The following is a 17,194-nucleotide window of genomic DNA, read 5'->3' on the forward strand; positions in this document are numbered from 1 at the left end:
GCTTGTTCTTTGGCATTTATTTCAAAATTGCAGCAAAAGGAAAAAAAAAAAATCAACAGCAGCACCGGGAGATCCGGTCTGAGAACGGAGAGATGCGAAGTCGAGTCGGGTCAAAGTGTATCCTTGACCCCACAACACGGAGCAGCGGGGAGCCCAAATCCCCCAAGATCTGAGAGGCGGGGCTAGGGGCCTAGACGCCTGGGTCCGGCCCTTATGGCTTTGGGAGTGTCAAGACCATTGGGGGGCGCGGGAGACCCAGGCGTCCCGGCAGCCCCCGGCCTTTTATTTCATATTGCACTTCAGGTGAGTCATTGGTAGGGAGGGGAGGGTCCGTGGAGGACTAATGGCGCGTGGGTGGGGGGTGGATCCGGGGAGAGGTAGGGCTGAGTCTCTAGCGTCACACTGGCAGCATCCAGTCGTGGGCTACTGCTCCGTACTGCGGGACAACAGAAGCAATGTGAGAGGAAAGTCACACTGCAACTCCCAGCAAGCCCGGCGGCGTCCCAGGCTAAATGGTTGCGGATGTCCGCCCCGGGACCTCATGGGAAATGTAGTCCACTTCCCGCAAGCCGGCCTACAGCCGTCGGGAAGCGGAACTGTGGCCGTGTGGGCGCAGAGGCTTAAGGGAGATGGAGTTCGGCAAAGAGTTACTGGAAGGCCTGAAAGGCTTTCGTTGGAAAAGGAGTCGTTTTCGGCAGAGATGTCCCGGAGAGTGAGGAGAGGTGTTGTTCTAGGTCCCGATGCGCAGGACATTAGAGAACCTCACAGGAAAGGCAGTTCTAGGTCGAGTGCCGGGAAGGGAGCACACAGGTTCTCGCGAAAGAAAACTCAGCCGAGATGAATGGAAACACCTCCAGAGGCTTAGGAGAGGTAATACTCCTGGGCCACAGAGCGGGGCGAGGGTCCAGGGACTTGCGGAAGGAAATTTCTCAGGCCAAAGGGAAAGCCCAGGGCTCCACTGGCTCCCCGCGGGGCTTCCAGCCCGAACTCCCACGGGTCCCTGGGAAGGGGTCCCCACCGCAAGGACACGCATCTGCCACAGAGGCGGAGGGAAGGGGATTCCTCGAGTCACCATTTAGAGGCTCCCAGAAAAGGAAGAGTGACTCGGTCTGGGGCCCAGAGGCCCATGGCAGGGGCCTTTGTTGGCTCTTGGGACTGCGGGGCAGGAGGGCTCCCAGTCCAAAGGCTCCTGGGAGGCAACTTCCTGGGGAGCAAACATCCAGCCCACGTCCTAGCCGGTGCATCTCACCTGGATCGCCTTCAGCTCCTTCAGGAAGCGGAGGATAAGCTCAGGCCCGTTTTTCATGGTGGGAATGTGCAAGTGCTGGAGAAGACCGTGCAGTGAGGACCAGGAAACCCCTTTTCCTCCCTCCCGCTTCCAAAGGCAGCCCCGCCTCACCTTGCCTTGGTACAGGATTTGGTGCACAGGGCAGACTTGGCAAGCGGTGCCAGAGCCAAAGACTTCCCGGACCCGCCTCTCCTCCAGCGCCCGCACCAACTCCTTCATGGTGATCTTCCGCTCTGCGACCCGGAACTCACCCTGCCGGACGATACCTGTGAGCCCAGGACGGGCCCCCGCCGCAGAGCCCTGCCTTGTCCTCCCAGGGCACGGGGACAAAGACACCCGAGGAGACAGACACCCAGAGAGAAGCGGAAGCAGAGACGTGCTGATGGGGTGTCACAGCCCCCTCTGGAGCCTCCTGAAGTTCTGCGCCACCCCCCCCCACCCCCCACCCCCGGCAGTAGTCCATCATTCCGGCCACCCACGGACACGGCGCCCTCACCCAGGTCCTAGCCAGGTCCAGCAGACTCTGTCTGACGACTCCGGGCAGGATGACGCCGTCCAGCGGGGGGGTCACCAGTTCCAGCACTAGGGCAAGTTCAAGGGCTGGAGGGTTACCTCATGCCCTCAGGCACACCCATCCATCTTCTTAGAGGCCACCCAAACCCACCCACCACCCCACCCCCGATCCCCCACAGCCGGCTAGGAGTTATGATAGACCCACTTCCGGGGGGGGGAGGGGGATGTCACGGAAGGGCTCACCCCCATCCTCGTGGGTCCAGTAGATGAAGATGTTCATGGTGCCCACCTCGGTGAGCTGGTGGTCAGACCCATAGAGCCAGAGCACCTGTTCACAGCCCCTCTTTTTCGCCTCCTGCTGCACCAACACGGTGGGCCCGTAATTCCTGGCAGAGAGCAGCGTGGTTGACCAGGAAAGGGCTCCTCCCTCGGACACACTTGAGGGCTAATTCCCCACCCCCACCCCCACCACACCGGTGAGCAGTGCCCCAGCCATTTCCATCACAGCCCCGGCTGCTCTGGGTACTGGGGCACCCTAGCCTGGGAGCCCCCGGAAGGCAGGGCCCGCACCTGATTCATCTGCGTCCCCAGCTTCGCTGGGCACAGGGTCTGGCCCTGGGAGACCTCACAAGGGAAGTGTGTGGAAAGGACCCGTATGAAGCTCCCAGCTGGGGCCACATTCAGTATCCCCAACACACCGTCACCCCACCTCCTGCCTGGATCACCTGGGGGGGGTACCCCTCCCTGTTTTGCTGAGCCGAGGTCCCTGGCGGCCCAGGGGACTAGGAGACCTGCGCTTGGGGGTGGGGAAGGTGCGGCGCTGGCAGAGCCTCGGTGCTCAGGGGAGACACCCATGAGCTAAGGAGAAACTTCATTTCTGGAGGCTTCCCAGAGGCCAATCAGGGTTTCTCCACTGACTTTTACCCTCCCCCCGCCAAATTCGGAGCCGATGTGTCCATAGCGCTTAGCACAGCTTCCCCTGGTACCCCCGCCACAGTGCCAACAGCATCCCATGCCCAAGGGCAAGCAGAGCTGTCCCCAGCCATGTGAAACAAGACAGGAAGGGCAACTGACATCCAAAGACACAGATCCACACCCGAAGCACGACAGCCAGTGTCTCGGATGTCCAGGATCCCGGACACGTAGAGGGATATGGAGGGTTGGGGAAGGGACTGCTGCAGGGACTACTTACCCCCCCAGCTTGTAGTCACCCACCCCACCCGTCCAGGCCCGGATGAAGGTTGGGTCGGCCAGGAGGGAGACGGGATCCACGGCGTCTCCGGGGAAGTATGCGCCCACGGGGCAGAGAATGACAAACAGGAGCGCTTGCGAGGAGCGGGTGACGCCTAGCGAGGGCTGGGGCGGGCGAAAGGTGGCATCAGGAGTCCAGGCCCCCAACCCTCCCCCCTACCCCCCATGAGGAAGTCCAGCCCACCTCATTTCCGATGAGCACAGGCCGGATGTAGAGGCTGGTATCCTTGCCCTCAGGGACCCAGTCCTTGTCCACTTCCACCAGCCGGCGGATACACTCGAGCAACTCGACCTTATCAAAACTCTGGGCAGGGTCCCCACGAGTCAGCCCCTTCCCCTGCCCTTACCCCCCCCCCCCCAATCTGCTCCCCTGGGGCCAACCAGGGACCCTCACCGGCAGGCAGAGGCGCAGGGCCGAGCGCAGCATCCGGTCCATGTTGAGCCAGGGGCGGAAGAGGCGCACGCGCTTGTCGCTGCCTTTGAACGCCTTCATGCCCTCGAAGAGCTGCGGGGGCGGGCGGGTGGGGGACCGAGCTCAAACCCCACCTCAGGGAAGCCCGAGCCACAAGGAGAGATCCCGAAACAACGCCTGATACGCAAGGACTCAGACACAAATGCAGAGACAGACCGGAGGAGAGATCAACCCTCTGAGCTCAGAGAGGAAGAGGAGCAGGCAGAGACAGACAGGCGGACAGAGAGAGACCAGAAGACAGGAGACACACCCCCAGAGGTGCTGAGGGATCATCCTGCTTAAATCCCTTCCGTGTTACTGGTCCAATTCCTCCGGAACAGCGAGGGCATGCAAGTTCTGGTTTTTTCGGTGTTTTTTTCCTTTTAAATACTTTTATTTATTTTTTAAAAATATTTTCTTTATTTGACAGAAATCACAAGTAGGCAAAGAGGCAGGCAGAGAGGGGGCGGCGGGAAGCAGGCTCCCTGTGGAGCAGAGAGCCAGATGCCGGGCTCGATTCCAGGACTCTGGGATCATGACCTGAGCCGAAGGCAGAGGCTTTAACCCACTGAGCCACGCAGGTGCCCCTGCAAGAAACCTGGGGCACCTGGGTGGCTTAGCCGGTTAGGCGTCTGCCTTCGACTCAGGTCATGATCCCAGGGTCCTGGGAGCAAGCCCTACCTCTGGCTCCTTGGCTCAATGGAGAGCCTGCTTCTCTCTCTGCCTGCTGCTCCCCCTGCTTGTGCTCTCTTTCTTGCTGACAAATAAATAAAAATCTTTAAAATAAAAAATTAAAGATTCCTTGTGTTCTCGAGAAGCACTGAACTTGCTATGGGTGAAATACTGAAAAGTCCTGGGTTTACTTCAAAATCTTAGAGAAAGGGGGGCACGAAGATGGGACTCCAGATGGGGACCCACAGGCGCTCGCTGAGGAAGGGGGGGCTTATATATCATTCTGTTTTTATGTTTGAAATTTCCCATAATAAAAACTTTAAAAAAAAATTTTTAAGTCATCTCTACACCCTATGTGGGGCTCCAACTGATGACTCCCGAGATCAAGAGTCACATTCTCCACTGCCTGAGCCAGCCAGGCGCCCCAAAACATTTGTAAAAGTAAAACAACAACAACAAACCCCACAAAGTTGATCCGCACCCCCAGCCTGTTGTTGACCTTGGCCTTGGAGGCCTCACAGGATCTGGCCCCTCTTATCTCAGCCTCCTGAGCTGACACTGCAAACCGGTTTCTAGGGCTGAAACATGCTTATCCAAATTCTTGTCAGTACGGAAGCTGCCTCAGGAAGACTCTGCTTTCAGCCACAGCTTTAAATCATCACCTGAATGCCTCCTAGATATCTTCCCTCAAAGGCCCCTCAGCAAGTCCGGCAAAGTCGATCTCCAGAGGAGTCACCACAGGGGACAGCCCCATGGCCTAGCTGGTCACCTTGGCCACACCTCTGGGCGCCATGCTCTGCCCTCCATTCCCTGCTCTTGTCCAGCCTGCCCGACCCTTCCTTCCGTCCCTCCCCCCACTCTGGCCCCTGCTCCGGCTTCCTGGCCTCCAGCTCTCCCCTCCAGCCCGTCCTCCAATCAGCCTGAGGGATCTCACTACAGCCAGAGCTGACCTGCTCCATGCCTTCTCAGAGCCCTCCATGGCTCCCAGTGCCCTCGACGAGGTGCCAGCCCTCAGCCCCTCTGAGGCCCTTGATGACATCCTCAGCCTCCTCTATCGCATTCAATCCCCCAATTCCCCCAAAGCACCGGGCTCTCCTTTGTACTGTGTCTTTGTACTGGTGGCTCCCTCTCCCGCTGACACCCTACGCTTTCGTTGCCAAGCCGAAAGAGACCCTACTTCCTTTCAAGTTAGAGGTGGGATCGGTGCCTGTTCTGGCTCCCAGGATGCCTCAGTGGCCTCCCTCAGGGCACAACTGCCTGGGGCTGTAACCCGAACATGGGGTTTTTGAGGGGAAGAACTGGCTCTGCTCTTCTTGGGGACCCCGGCATCACACTGCAGGGGGCCTGGAACACGAGAGACCTCAGGGAACACATCTTGAGCAAGAAGAAACACACGAAGTGGGCACGCCCAGGGAAAAATGGACCCAGCGAGAGACACGGCAAGGGGGGAGATGCAGAGAGACTGGAGGGAGGTTGGGGCCATGCCTGCATGGAGTAGTGGAGGCCGGAGCAGGCGGGGTGCAGCAGGAGGTTCTGGAAGGGCTGGATACGGGGCTGGCCCCAGCCCTTCTCCTCCTTCCATTCTACCACCAGCATGTGGTCAGTGAATATCTTCCCAAACACCAGGGGCTTGCTGGGGTCAGGCTTCTGATGAGGCTCCTGCGTCATTTCCAGCTGCAGGTCTGCAGCCTGAGAAAAGAGGGGGACCCAAGTATCCTGAAATCCCGATGCAACTTCAAAGTGAAAAAACTACAACTCCCATGAACCTCTGGGGCTAAGATCCAAAGACGGAAAAGACCTGTAGCCCCAGAGGCTTCTGGGACATACTCTATCACATCTCTCCCACAGCCTTACAGCGGACTAGTAGGACCCCATTGCCAAACACCTTCACCGTTGGGCCCTGGACCCTTTTGGAGATGCCCAAATCCAGCTGCCCACCCCTTCCTCAAACCTAAAAATCCTGGCTCCCCACCCCCTCCCCGCCTCAGGCCCAGCAGTCCTGGTCCCAGTCCCACCTTGAGATCCAAAAGTACATTCCCCTCCATTCACCTTGAAGTTGGATGAGGCATATCTTCTGGGGCCACACAGAAGCCAAGAGGCAGGGAGGAGTTTTCGGGCCCAAATCTGGGGATGGGGACAGAAGTAAGAAAAGCAGTGAGGCCAGGAAAGGTAGAGAAAGCAGGGGACCCTGGTGCCTGCTTTGCCACCGTGCACTTGGGAGGCCCCTCTGCCCTGGTCTGTCCAAGGCCCAGTGCATTCTAGATGGACCATGTGTTCCTGGACAAGTCCACTCCCCTGTCAGAGTGGAGGAAGTCCTGAAAGAGGCCAAGCCACCTCCCTGTCCTCCAAGGACAATCCCTAGCAAGGGCTGAATCAGCTCCCATCGCCTCCCAGCCAGGGCAAAGTCAAACACAGGCACCTCCCACCCCTGGGAACTTTGGCCCCAGCCCTGAGATCAGCTCAGACACAAGACAGCGAGGCACAGTGCACAGGTAAGTGAAGGCTCCCCGGGGCACCCAAATCCTGATAAGCATTAGAAAAGTGAGGAATGTAGAGGCCATATTTCCCCAGAACCCAGAACCTGGGCCCCTGTCCCCCTGTCCCCCTCCTCCCTCAGACCTAGGAGTCCAGACCTCTGGCCTCCTCCTCCCTCAGACTCAGAAGCCCAGGCTCCCAGGCCCTCTTCCCTCAGACCCAGGAGATCAGACCCCGGTCCCACCTTTCTCAGACCCAGGAGTCTGGCCCCCAGCCCCCTCCTCCCTCAGACCCTGCTGTCCAGACCTCTGGCCTCCTTCTCCCTCAGACTCAGGAGTCCAAGCCCCCAGACCCTTCTGTCTCAGATCCAGGAGATCAAGTCCTTATTCTTTAAGGATATTAGACCAACTGGGCTCAGATTACCTAAGCTCCCAGCCCCATACCTTGGACACCAGTGACTCCAATTCCCTTCAGATCCCAGGGCTGAGAGGCAGCCCCATGGACCTGGGGTGTGATCCTAGTCATCAACAAAGACCCTGCTAGACAAACATCTGTGGCCTGCCTGAGACAAACAAGGGAGAGCCAGTCTGTCTGTCCATGAGGGTGGCCTCTCCCCAGTATTCTTTGACCTCACAACGCCTCTTTCCCAGCCCGGCAGGAAAGCAGCTGGGTCCTGAGGCTGGTGCAGACAGAACAGCCTAGCCATTTCCTGCCCTGTGAGCTGGGTGAGCGGACACCAGTCAGTGAGAACCAACATGAATGGCAGCGGTCACCGGTCAGTAGGTGAGTCATGGGCCTATGCGGTCTGTGGAGCGTGAAGTCTGAGGTGTGGTTCCCCATCGCGCAGGGCCCAACGGCTTCTGGGCGGATGAGAGTGTGGGTCCGCAGCATGGCCTCTAGGTGGCGCCGTGTAGCACATGCAACTCTGCGGTGAGACCCAGAGCAGAGAAAGGATAGACACCCAGGGCAGAGACAGCCAGTATCTGGGCAGGAGAGCAACGCTCAGGAGAAGCCAGAATGGAAAAAAATAAAATAAATAAAAGGGAGGGAAAAGCAAGAATGAGAAAACAAATAGACATAGAAATAGAAAACACAACCGAGGCGGGTGCCTAGCTGGCTCAGTCGGAAGGGCAGGTGACTCCTGATCTCAGGGTTCTGAGTTTGAGCCCCGGGTTGGATGGAGTGATTACTTAAAAATAAAATCTAAAAAAAAAAAAAAAAAAAAAAAGGAAACAAAACTGATAACAGAAATCAAGAACACAAGATGCCAAAGCAGATATGATCTTAAAGAGAGACTGATACAAGAGGCAGATTGGGAAACAAACTCAGGTAAAGTCAAGTCTGGAGAAATCTAGACAAATGCCAAGGGTGAGATACAGAGAGGCTGAGGGAGGAGAAAGTAAATAGACAAAGACCAGCCTTCAGGCGACAGCACAAAGTGAAAGGAGACCCAGAGAAAGGAGGAAAGACAAAGAGACAGAGCAATGCCAACACCTGGAAAGAAACTGACTCAGGGATGCTACAGACAGAGTATATCCAGGAGACAGAGAAGGGAGAGGCAGAAAAACACACCCACGGGCAGAAAGAAGGAGCCAGGCAGTGCCCAGGTTGACAATCAGCAATGGCCACCACGCACTTGGGAGGTTCCTCTGGCCATCAAGACCCTCTTGTCCTGGAAGAAGCTGACTTTATCCCTCCAGGACATTTCTGTAGGGGCGGGGGGGGGGGGGGTTGTCTTACCTCAGCTCAGGGAAAGGGCTCTACCATCTGACACCCCATTCATGGGGATTGGGCCCAGGGGATGGTAGACGGGCTATGGGACAAAGAGTGTGAAAAGATTGGGCTGAATTAAAAAACAAGGAAGGGGAGGGGGAGGGGCACAAAGTAGGGCTCTGCAACGTGATGGAGCCTCCCCGGGGTCTCATTACAGCCTAGGACTGTCCCCAGCACAATCCAGGGGTGTCTTCTCAGCAGGGATGGTGACCATCAGAGCCCAGCACTGTCTTTGCATAGCTCAGCACTGCCCTTCATGCTTCAGGACTGCGCCCCCATCACAGCCCGGGAAGGGTTCCCCTGGTAATGCAGTGCTATCCTTTGTCTCAGCCGGGGACTGTCCCTATCATAGCCCCAAACGGTCCCAGTCAAAGCCCCAAACCGTCCTCGTCGTGGCCCAGGACCGATCCCATCACGTGTAGATCTGTCCCATGATAGCCCAGGACTCTCCCATACCAGACCAAGACTGCCTCACAGCAGCTCAGGACTCCACCACACTGCCCCGGACTCTCCCACCACAGCCCAGGAGTGGCATCATCAGAGCCCAGATGGTCCCAGGGGTAGTCCAGCGTCAGTCACCCCAAAACTCAGAACAGTAACAATGGGCCCTGCTCTCGATCAAGCTGGGGCAGGAGTCCCGGGGCGGGGCAGGGGCAGGGGCAGGGGCAGAACAGGACGCGAACACCACTTTTCCTAGTGTGATGGTGCCGCCGGGCACGGCTGTAAAGATCCCTTCTGTGAGCTGTTAGGTTTCCTTCCTCGCGGAGAAACTGTGCTGTAAAACCCCACTCTCCAACACTCTGCGGGTCGACCTCTTCTGGTGAGAAGGGACCGGGAGGACCCGTCTCTGGGACGGCGGGAAGCTGGAAGGCTGATGCGCAGCTCTGCAACCTTGCAGGGACAGTCCGCACACATCTTAACTTCTCGTCCAAGAGAACGGGCCGTGGGTCCAACTCCCAGTCCAGACCTGAGATCCGCGCCTTCATCCTATGCGCACCCCTAGAAGCTCGGGGCGTCCTATCCCGGCGCCCCCACAGGCTGGCGCCCCCTCCTTAACCCCCACCCGCCCCAGCCCGGGGCCTGTCCCATTACTGTACCCTCTTCCGTGTTTCCCCCGCACCTCCCGCTGGCGACCCCGTCCCACCACCTCCCTTCCTCCCTCCACCTCCCTCGCCCTTAAAGCCTCGTGCTCCTCTCCAAAAGACCCCCTCCTTCTCGGCGCTCCGCAGCGGAACCCGAGCGCCGGGGCGCGAAGCCGGACGGGGCCTGGAGCTAGTGGTCCACCCGGAAGTGGGCCTCCCACGCCTCCCCACCCCCCGTTTCCCCGGTCCGGGGCCGCGAACCCACCTGTCCCAGCGCGGCTGCGGCCATGGTCGGTGCGGCGGGTAACTGTGCCCGCCCGGGGCGCGGCCCGGGAGAAAGACGTTCCGGCCCCGCCCCGCTCACGCCCCCTCCCGCTTGGAGGGCTGCTTGCCCTACGCGGCAGGCGGGTCGGGCCGCCCCAATTATAGGGCACGGGTGGGGAGCTGGGCCCTGCCAGAGGGCGCATGCGCTGGAATCAGCGGGGCTAGAGGAGTATATCAATGCCCACCCAGATTCTGTTCCCGCCACACAATCGCTGTGTAAGACAGTGCATGAAATTTTGGGTGTGTGTGTGTGTGTGTGTGTGTGTGTGTGTGTGTGTGTGTTTTAATGCATTTTAATAGGTACTGTCACGGAACCCTAACGAAGAGAAGCAGCCTGAGGTAGGAGCTGAAAGGCCAAGAACTGGAAACTCTGCGTGTCTCCATCCCTTGGTGATAAGGCAGAGAGTGCTTTGCTGTAAGTGTCGTGGTGGGCACATACAGCATGCAAATGAAAAGGAGAAGGACCCTGGAAAAAGGCCTCTGAAAAGGGTGGCAGGTAGGGATGGATGAAGGGGTCGCAGTCAACCCCCCCTCCCGTTGGAATATAGTTTTTCCTTCCAAGGAGAAAATGTATGTGTATTCTTTATAACTTTTTAAGAGATCCAACACACATGGGGCAGCTGGGTGCCTCAGTTCGTGAGGCGTCAGACTCTTAGTTTCCAATCAGGTCATGATCTCAAGGTCCTGAGACCGAGTCCCACACAGCGCAGAGTCAGCTTGTGATTCTCTGCCTTTCCCTCTCCCTCCCCCTCTGCTCCTCCTCCACGCTCACATATTCATTCTTTCAAGAATGAATAAATATCTGAAATAAATAAGGATGCCTGGGTGGCTCAATCGGTTAAGGCTCCGGCTCTTGATTTCAGCTCAGGTCATGCTCTCAGGATCAAGAGATAGAGCCCGTCGCTGGCTCTTTGCTCAGCGCAGAGTCCGCTTCTCTCTCTCCCTCTCCCTCCCCTCTTGCCCCCCCAAAATAAATAAATAAATAAATATCATTTTTTAGAAAAGATACAACACACATGGTTCTAGTCCCATCATTGAGACCCGAAAAATTTTAATACACCAACGCATGAGTGAGCCTCTAAGAACAGCCCGTAAAGCCTCTAGGGTAGGCTTAGCTAGTTATGCCCCCTTGTGAGTGTCTCCCCAATGACAGAACCCCCAGGGGCAGAGTTAGCTAATTACAGCTCATCAGGATCCCTCTAATCCCTAGCAATTCAAACCTGTATCAGTGCCCCCTATACCGAACTCCTCGGTCACTGTGGCCCCAAAACCTCCTGAGGTCAGGATTCCCCCAACTCCTGCATCTTGATTACAAGAGCCAAAATCTTGTTCCTGTTGAGTCCTCAAACTCTGATTCCTGGGCCACTGTGCCCGCACAATTCTACTCTGGGATATTCTTCCCCGAGTCACTGTCACCCAGCCCTAACACCACAGGCCTCGGCAAATTGCTAGCCTTCCCACACAAAGTCTCACCCCGTTTGGTTTCCTTTGCCCCAGTCTCCTTCTCGCACCACCCGGCCTAGAGCCCGAGGGGCGTGGCAGCCACGACCGCACCCACCCCCGCCTCAGCCAATCAGCGGTTGCCGCACACCCTCCGAGGCGGCCAATCCGCAGCAGCCATGCGGCCCCACCCCCGGGGAGAATCAACCCAAACTGGGCTCCGCGCCCCTGAGGGAATCCAGGGTACGCTCTTCCCTAATTGGGGAGTCCACGCCCCATGTTTTCTCCTCCCACAAACCCAGGAGTCCGGGATCCCAGCTCCTCCTCCCTCTGACCCAGGACTCTCAACCCTTGCTGCTGCTTCCCGCAGAACTTCTGGAGCCCGCCACCCTCCTATTCCACAGCCTGCGAGGTCAAAACTCCATTCCCTTAAGGACCTGCAATAACGAGGAGGCCCTTTTGTTTCACCTCCACTATTATCTCCTAATAGGGTTTAATTTATTCTCCCCTGCGGGCCTTTGTAGTAGCTAGGGTAAAGCCGACCCGCAATACCTCCCCGGGAGCCTGCTGCAAGGCCTGCCGGGAGTTGTAGTCCCTCGGGTCGAGGCTACGCGTGGGAACACCTGGGACTGGGAGTGCGGACGCCGTCCTTGAGTGGCAGAACTCGAGGGTAGAAAACATTGTCTTGACGCCCTCCTCCTCCTGGCTGCAAACTGGTTTTATGGGAACTCGCGGGGTGGTTTGGCACATTGGTAAGTGGAGTTAATATCTAGCGTTGGGGTCTGTAGATGGTAGAAGCTGAAATCTGGGATACTGAGTTTGGGGTGGGAGTCCTAATCAGGAAGGCCCGCGTGGAAATTTGGGAAATCAGGAAGGGATGGTGGGGGGCTCCACGGGGGTGCCCGGAATGGCCTTGCGCCCATACCCCAGCTCTGCACCCCCAGTCACAAACAGCTCAATCCCGGTGCAGAAGTTGGCTTCCGAGGCCAGGAACACGGCAGCGGCCGCCACGTCGGCTGGCTGGCCCATGCGGCCCAGGGGCTGGGGAGAGACCGGAGGCAAAGGAGAACACGTGAAGCACCTGGCCTGGCTGCCTTGCCCTAAGCCACTCCCACAGGACCCGGCCCCCACTCCTACCTGGGCCAGGGTGCCCTCTTGGATTGTGGCCGCAGGGTCAGGTGTGAAGGCTGCCAGCTCCTCCCACAGTGGGGTCCAGATGTTTCCTGGAGAAATGCTGAGGGAAGGGAGAAGAGGGGGTCAGGGACGGGTGCCACCAGCGTGGCCTCTCGGGCTCACTCCCAGCCTTCTCTGCCCCTCTGGAGCTGCTCACCAGTTGACCCGGACGCCATATTGACTCTCATCCAGGGCCAAGGCTTTGGTCATAGCTGTTACTGCCCCCTGCGGAAGATGATTTGGAAGGAAAGTTCAGTCCAGGAAGGAGGAGGTTCCTCCTGTTCTCTCCTCCAACCAGCGGGTGTCAAGTTGGGGCATGAGAACAGGGCAGTCATGCCTCGGGGCTGAGGTCCCTTGAGGGCCCGGAAGGGAGTGAAGGAAAGGGGTAGGGTACCTTCGTGGCCACATACGGAACCGCCTGGACCTGGCCAATGGCCCCCACCAGACTGGAGATGTTGATAACGTTCCCCCGGCTCTTCCGCAAGTGGGGGAGGGCAAGCTGGGGAGACAGAAGGCAATGTCAGCCACCCGGCTCCTTGGTGCCACCAGCCACACCGAAACACATTCTGATGCCTGGGCCAATGGCCATTGCCCTGGTATGCTCACTAGAGGATTGCAGTGCCTTGTGGGGACAGCATTCTAGAACTCCAGAGAGGGCCTTCACAGGTTTGCCCCAGGGTCTCCAGATCTGGTTAAGGAGTCCCTCCATGTCTGGAAAGCATTTTTCTCCATGTCTTCTCTCCTCCCTCTCTCTCTCCCTCCCTCCCTCCCCTTTGTGTCCCTGTCCCTCTCCCCCTCCTCCCTCCCCACCCCACCCCACTCCAGCCTGACCCCTTTTCTCTAGGTCTCTGTCTCCCCCCTCTAGGTCTCTGTATGTTACTCGAACTCATGTCCAGATCAAGACAGGAAAATGCAAGATGGCTGCATATTTTGCAAAAATGGGAGGAAGCTCTTTTATCCGTAAGGGGATGATAGTCTCTCTGAACTTTAGGGAGAACTCTGTGGTCAGAACGTGATGTGGGAGACCTTCAGGAAATGCATCCATTTTTACCAGCTTCTCCACTGCAACTCTCTGGCTCCCCGGAGGTCCCTAAACTAATTCTTTCTCCCTCTCCTCCCTTCCTCTGTCTCTCAGCTCTTTCACTGCACATGACCTTGAACAAACTCAAATCCTATCCTTTCCCTCGCTTTCTTTTTTTTTTTTTAAGATTTTTATTTATTTATTTGACAGCAAGAGAGAGAGAGAGAGAGAGAGATCACAAGTAGGCAGAGAGGCAGGCAGAGAGAGAGAGGGAAGCAGGCTCCCTGCTGAGCAGAGAGCCCGATGTGGTACTCGATCCCAGGACCCCCGAGATCATGACCTGAGCCGAAGGCAGCAGCTTAACCTACTGAGCCACCCAGGTGCCCCACCCCCTCGCTTTCTTTTGACAGCTGAGCTGGCTGGTCAAGACCTGTTCCTGCCATTAAACATTAATGAATGCAAGCAGGCTCCCTTGGGGGTTCGCAGAGTGGGAATCGAAATTCCCTCCCTCTCTGGGTCACCCTACCAGCAATTTTAAACTTTCTCTGCTCCCTTCAAAACAGCCTTCACCTTTTCTGAGGACCGTGTCTTCAAACATACCCTGCGTGTCCCAACCCCAGGGCCTTTGCACTTGTGGTTCCCTCTTTCTGGAGTACTTTTGCTCTGATACACATGGGACTCACTCGTAGAGTGACCAGCCATTCCAGTCTGCCCAGGACTGAAGGGCTTCTGGGGACATGGGATATTCGGTTCACTTTCACGGCTCACCTGGGACAGTCCTGGGTAAACCGAGTTCCTCAACAATTCGAAATCTCATTCAGATGTCACCTTCTCAATGAGGCCAACCCTGACCATCCTATTTATTCATTTAAAGATTTATTTATTATTTATTTATTTATTGAGAGAGAGAGAGAGCGCACTGAGGAAGAAGCAGACTCCCCGCTGAGCAGAGAGTCCGATGCGGGGCTCCCTCCCAGGACCCTGAGATCCTGACCTGAGCCGAAGGCAGACATGTTTAACTGACTGAGCCACCCAGGTGCCCCTGATTTTATCTATTATGTGCCTGGCCCTGTTGTCAGCTCTTCACATAGATTAGCTCATTTAATCCTCAGGACAATCCTAGAAGGGACTGTCCATAGCTCCTTTTTCCAGGTGAGGAGACTGAGCAGGTGACTGAGGCTCTGAGGGTCATGTGACAACTGTCAGAGCTGGTATTTCCACCCACAGTGAGCAGAGACCAAAACCCACAACCACAAGAAGAATTTCTGACAATCTAAGTCTTAAGAACTTTGAAGTAATATGAGCCCGAGTGCCATCATTATGTGGGCACTGGGGGGTTTGACTCCTCCAACCTCTCCCTGACTCCCTCCCATCACCCCCCCATTCCTTTCTCTCCTCTCCCTTATTGGCCTTGGAACCCTCCTCCCTCAGCCTGGCCTTGCCCCTCCCCTCCCCCAGGTACTGCCCCTGCCTTTTCTTTCCTCTTTTGTTTTTTTTTTAAGATTTTATTTATTTTTTTGACAGAGAGAGACACATTGAGAAAGGGAACAGAAGCAGGGGGAGCGGGAGAGGGAGAAGCAGGGAGCCGGATGCGGGGCTTGATCCCAGCATGCTGGGATCATGACCCAAGTCGAAGGCAGATGCTTAACAACTGAGCCACCCAGGCACCCCTGCGTTTTCTTTCCTAAACCTTCTCCTTGCCCAGCCTTATAACTCCCTCCCCACCCCCACCCTGCAACCGTGAGGTCCCTAAGGACTGCAGAGGCTGCATGACATGGGTCATTTGCCACCCTTCTAGCACTGGGCATACAGCTAGCCCTGAATAAATATTTGTCCCACACTCCCTGCGGTGCTTTTCTCAACCCTCCCACACATGTTCTTTGGCCCATGGCCCAACCCCCACCTCCAAGGTCACCTAGCACCTCGGAGTAGCCACATCAAGGATGCACTGGAATCTTTTGGCCGGCCCTTCCCTTCTCTCCCTCCCTTGGGACGCCTGACTGTGCCAGGGAGCCTGCAGCCTTGCTCTGGCCTGACTCCATTTCTCCTAAATGTTGGGGTTCCTGGGTCTGCTTCTCTCCGAGCTCTGCCAGGGGAGCCCCTGCTTTGCTGGTTTCCCATCAGCATATGCTAAGTCTCCCTTAGAACCACCTTCTGGAGCTCCCCTGCCACCTTCGGGTCCCTCCATCTCTGAAGTCTCCAGGGCCAAACTCACTCCGTTGTCTCCTCCAAGAATCTGCCTTTCTTCCTGATTTCCAGCCTCAGACCTGGAGTCCACTCCCATCCAGCTTCTCAAGCCAGAGAGGTGAGAGCCTTCTAGAGCCTCCCTCTCCCCTAAGTTCTCATCCGATCCCTCATCAAGCCCTGGCCATTGTGCCTTCTAAGGATCTAAGGACCTCCAGAATCTGTTCTACAGTTGTCTCCCCCTCATTCATTCGACAGACATGAACGGAGCACCTCGTATGTGCCAGGTACTGTGGTACATCAACAGGGATACCACGGGAAACAAGACCAAAACTTCTGTCCTCGCAGAGCCCAGGATCTGGGGAGGAAGCAGCAATAAACAAATAAAAGAGTGTAATGGAATGTGCTAGAGTGTGGTCAGGGAAAGTAGAGCAAGATGAGGGGAATGGGAGTATTGGGCTGGTGCAGCTGCAAACCCAGATATAAACCGTCGGGAGGTCTTGAAGAAGCCTGGGCCTGGGCCAGGCAGAAGGAACAGCATGTGCAAAGCCCCGAGGCAGGACAGAGCTGCGGTGCTTCGCACAACAAGGTCACAGTGGTGGGAGGAGGGATCAGAGGAGGAACCAGGGCCAGACCATATGAGGCTGTGAAGGCCACCTCTTTTTACTTGCACAAATGCCACAGTCTCCTAATACTGGTTTTCGCACTCCCACACTCTGTCTTCTGATTTGTTCTGCAGACAAGAGCCAGAGTGATTTTTTTTTTTTTAAGTAATCTCTACCCCTGACATGGGGCTCAAACTCACGACCCTGGGATCAAGAATCGGGTGCCCTACTGACTGAGACAGCCAGGTGCCCCTTGAGTGATCTCTTAACATGAATGATCTGTTAGCATTTTTTTTTTAAGATTTTATTTATTTATTTTAAAGAAAGAGAGCGAAAGAGAGAGGGTATGCATGCACGGGTTGGGGGAGGGACAGAGAGAATCCCACGCCAACTCCACACCTAGTGCAGAGCCCAACAGGGGCTTCGACCTCATGCCTGTGAGACCATGACCGGAGCCCAAACCAAGAGTCAGAAGCTCAAGCAACTGAGCCACCCAGGTGCCCCACAACCTGTTAGTACTGATGGCATCACATCGCTTCCTTGCTCAAATACCTTCCATGGCTCCCTATTGCACTTGAGAAAAAGATGGGACACTTCAGCGTGGCCCTCGGGTCTCCATATGATCTGCTCCCCCAACGTCTTCCTGCACCAGCCCCTTGGCTTGCACGACTCAGCCCCTCCACAGTGCCCAGCTCTCTGGAGGCCAGGCCTTCGCATCAGCTGTTCCCTCTGCCAGGAACACTTGTACCTCAGGTGTAGCCACATCAAGGACCCCCTTGGACTATTATACGTCTGGCTCTCCTCCCCCACTTCTCCCAGCCTGGAGAGCCCGCCCCCCACGACCTTACCCCACTCTCTAGTCAATGCTGCTCATTGTTCACTTCCACTCGGAAGCCCACCCTGAAATTACTTAAAAATAAAATCTTGGGCGCCTGGGTGGCT

At 56.6% G+C, this 17,194-nt stretch overlaps 2 protein-coding genes and 1 long non-coding RNA gene across 5 annotated transcripts in view; 1 reads left to right on the forward strand and 2 right to left on the reverse strand.

Annotated features, from left to right (window-relative positions):
* On the reverse strand, window positions 1-10,759 carry BCAT2 (branched chain amino acid transaminase 2). Of its 2 annotated transcripts, XM_045986853.1 has the most exons (11): window positions 9,771-10,759; window positions 6,225-6,299; window positions 5,661-5,864; window positions 3,447-3,557; window positions 3,237-3,356; window positions 2,994-3,157; window positions 2,045-2,187; window positions 1,785-1,870; window positions 1,400-1,540; window positions 1,250-1,324; window positions 1-436 (listed from the first exon to the last, which is right to left on the reverse strand). In XM_045986853.1, exons 1-11 carry the CDS (start codon window positions 9,792-9,794, stop codon window positions 398-400), a joined length of 1,182 nt encoding a protein of 393 aa, XP_045842809.1. In that variant the 5' UTR covers window positions 9,795-10,759; the 3' UTR covers window positions 1-397. The 2 variants fall into 2 exon arrangements, with proteins under 2 accessions (XP_045842809.1, XP_045842808.1); XM_045986852.1 differs by lacking the exon at window positions 9,771-10,759 and having other exon boundaries at window positions 6,225-6,599.
* LOC123930665 overlaps window positions 6,625-17,194 on the forward strand; it is a 21,680-nt gene continuing 11,110 nt past the window's right edge. The window contains exons 1-2 of the long non-coding RNA XR_006816122.1: window positions 6,625-6,667; window positions 7,301-7,433. This is a non-coding gene — a long non-coding RNA (uncharacterized LOC123930665). The remainder of the gene's footprint in view (window positions 6,668-7,300; window positions 7,434-17,194) is intronic.
* HSD17B14 (hydroxysteroid 17-beta dehydrogenase 14) overlaps window positions 10,864-17,194 on the reverse strand; it is a 15,787-nt gene continuing 9,456 nt past the window's right edge. The window contains exons 6-9 of one of the 2 annotated variants that reach the window (XM_045986855.1): window positions 12,837-12,941; window positions 12,600-12,667; window positions 12,407-12,503; window positions 10,864-12,310 (exon numbers count right to left, since the gene is read on the reverse strand). In XM_045986855.1, the coding sequence (XP_045842811.1) occupies window positions 12,137-12,310; window positions 12,407-12,503; window positions 12,600-12,667; window positions 12,837-12,941 (444 nt within the window). In that variant the 3' untranslated portion in view covers window positions 10,864-12,136. Of the gene's footprint in view, window positions 12,504-12,599; window positions 12,668-12,836; window positions 12,942-17,194 lie in introns of both variants that reach the window. The other variant, XM_045986854.1, reaches the window with a different exon arrangement.

This window comes from Meles meles, chromosome 19, assembly GCF_922984935.1.
Source record: "Meles meles chromosome 19, mMelMel3.1 paternal haplotype, whole genome shotgun sequence".
Classification (NCBI taxonomy): domain Eukaryota; kingdom Metazoa; phylum Chordata; class Mammalia; order Carnivora; family Mustelidae; genus Meles; species Meles meles.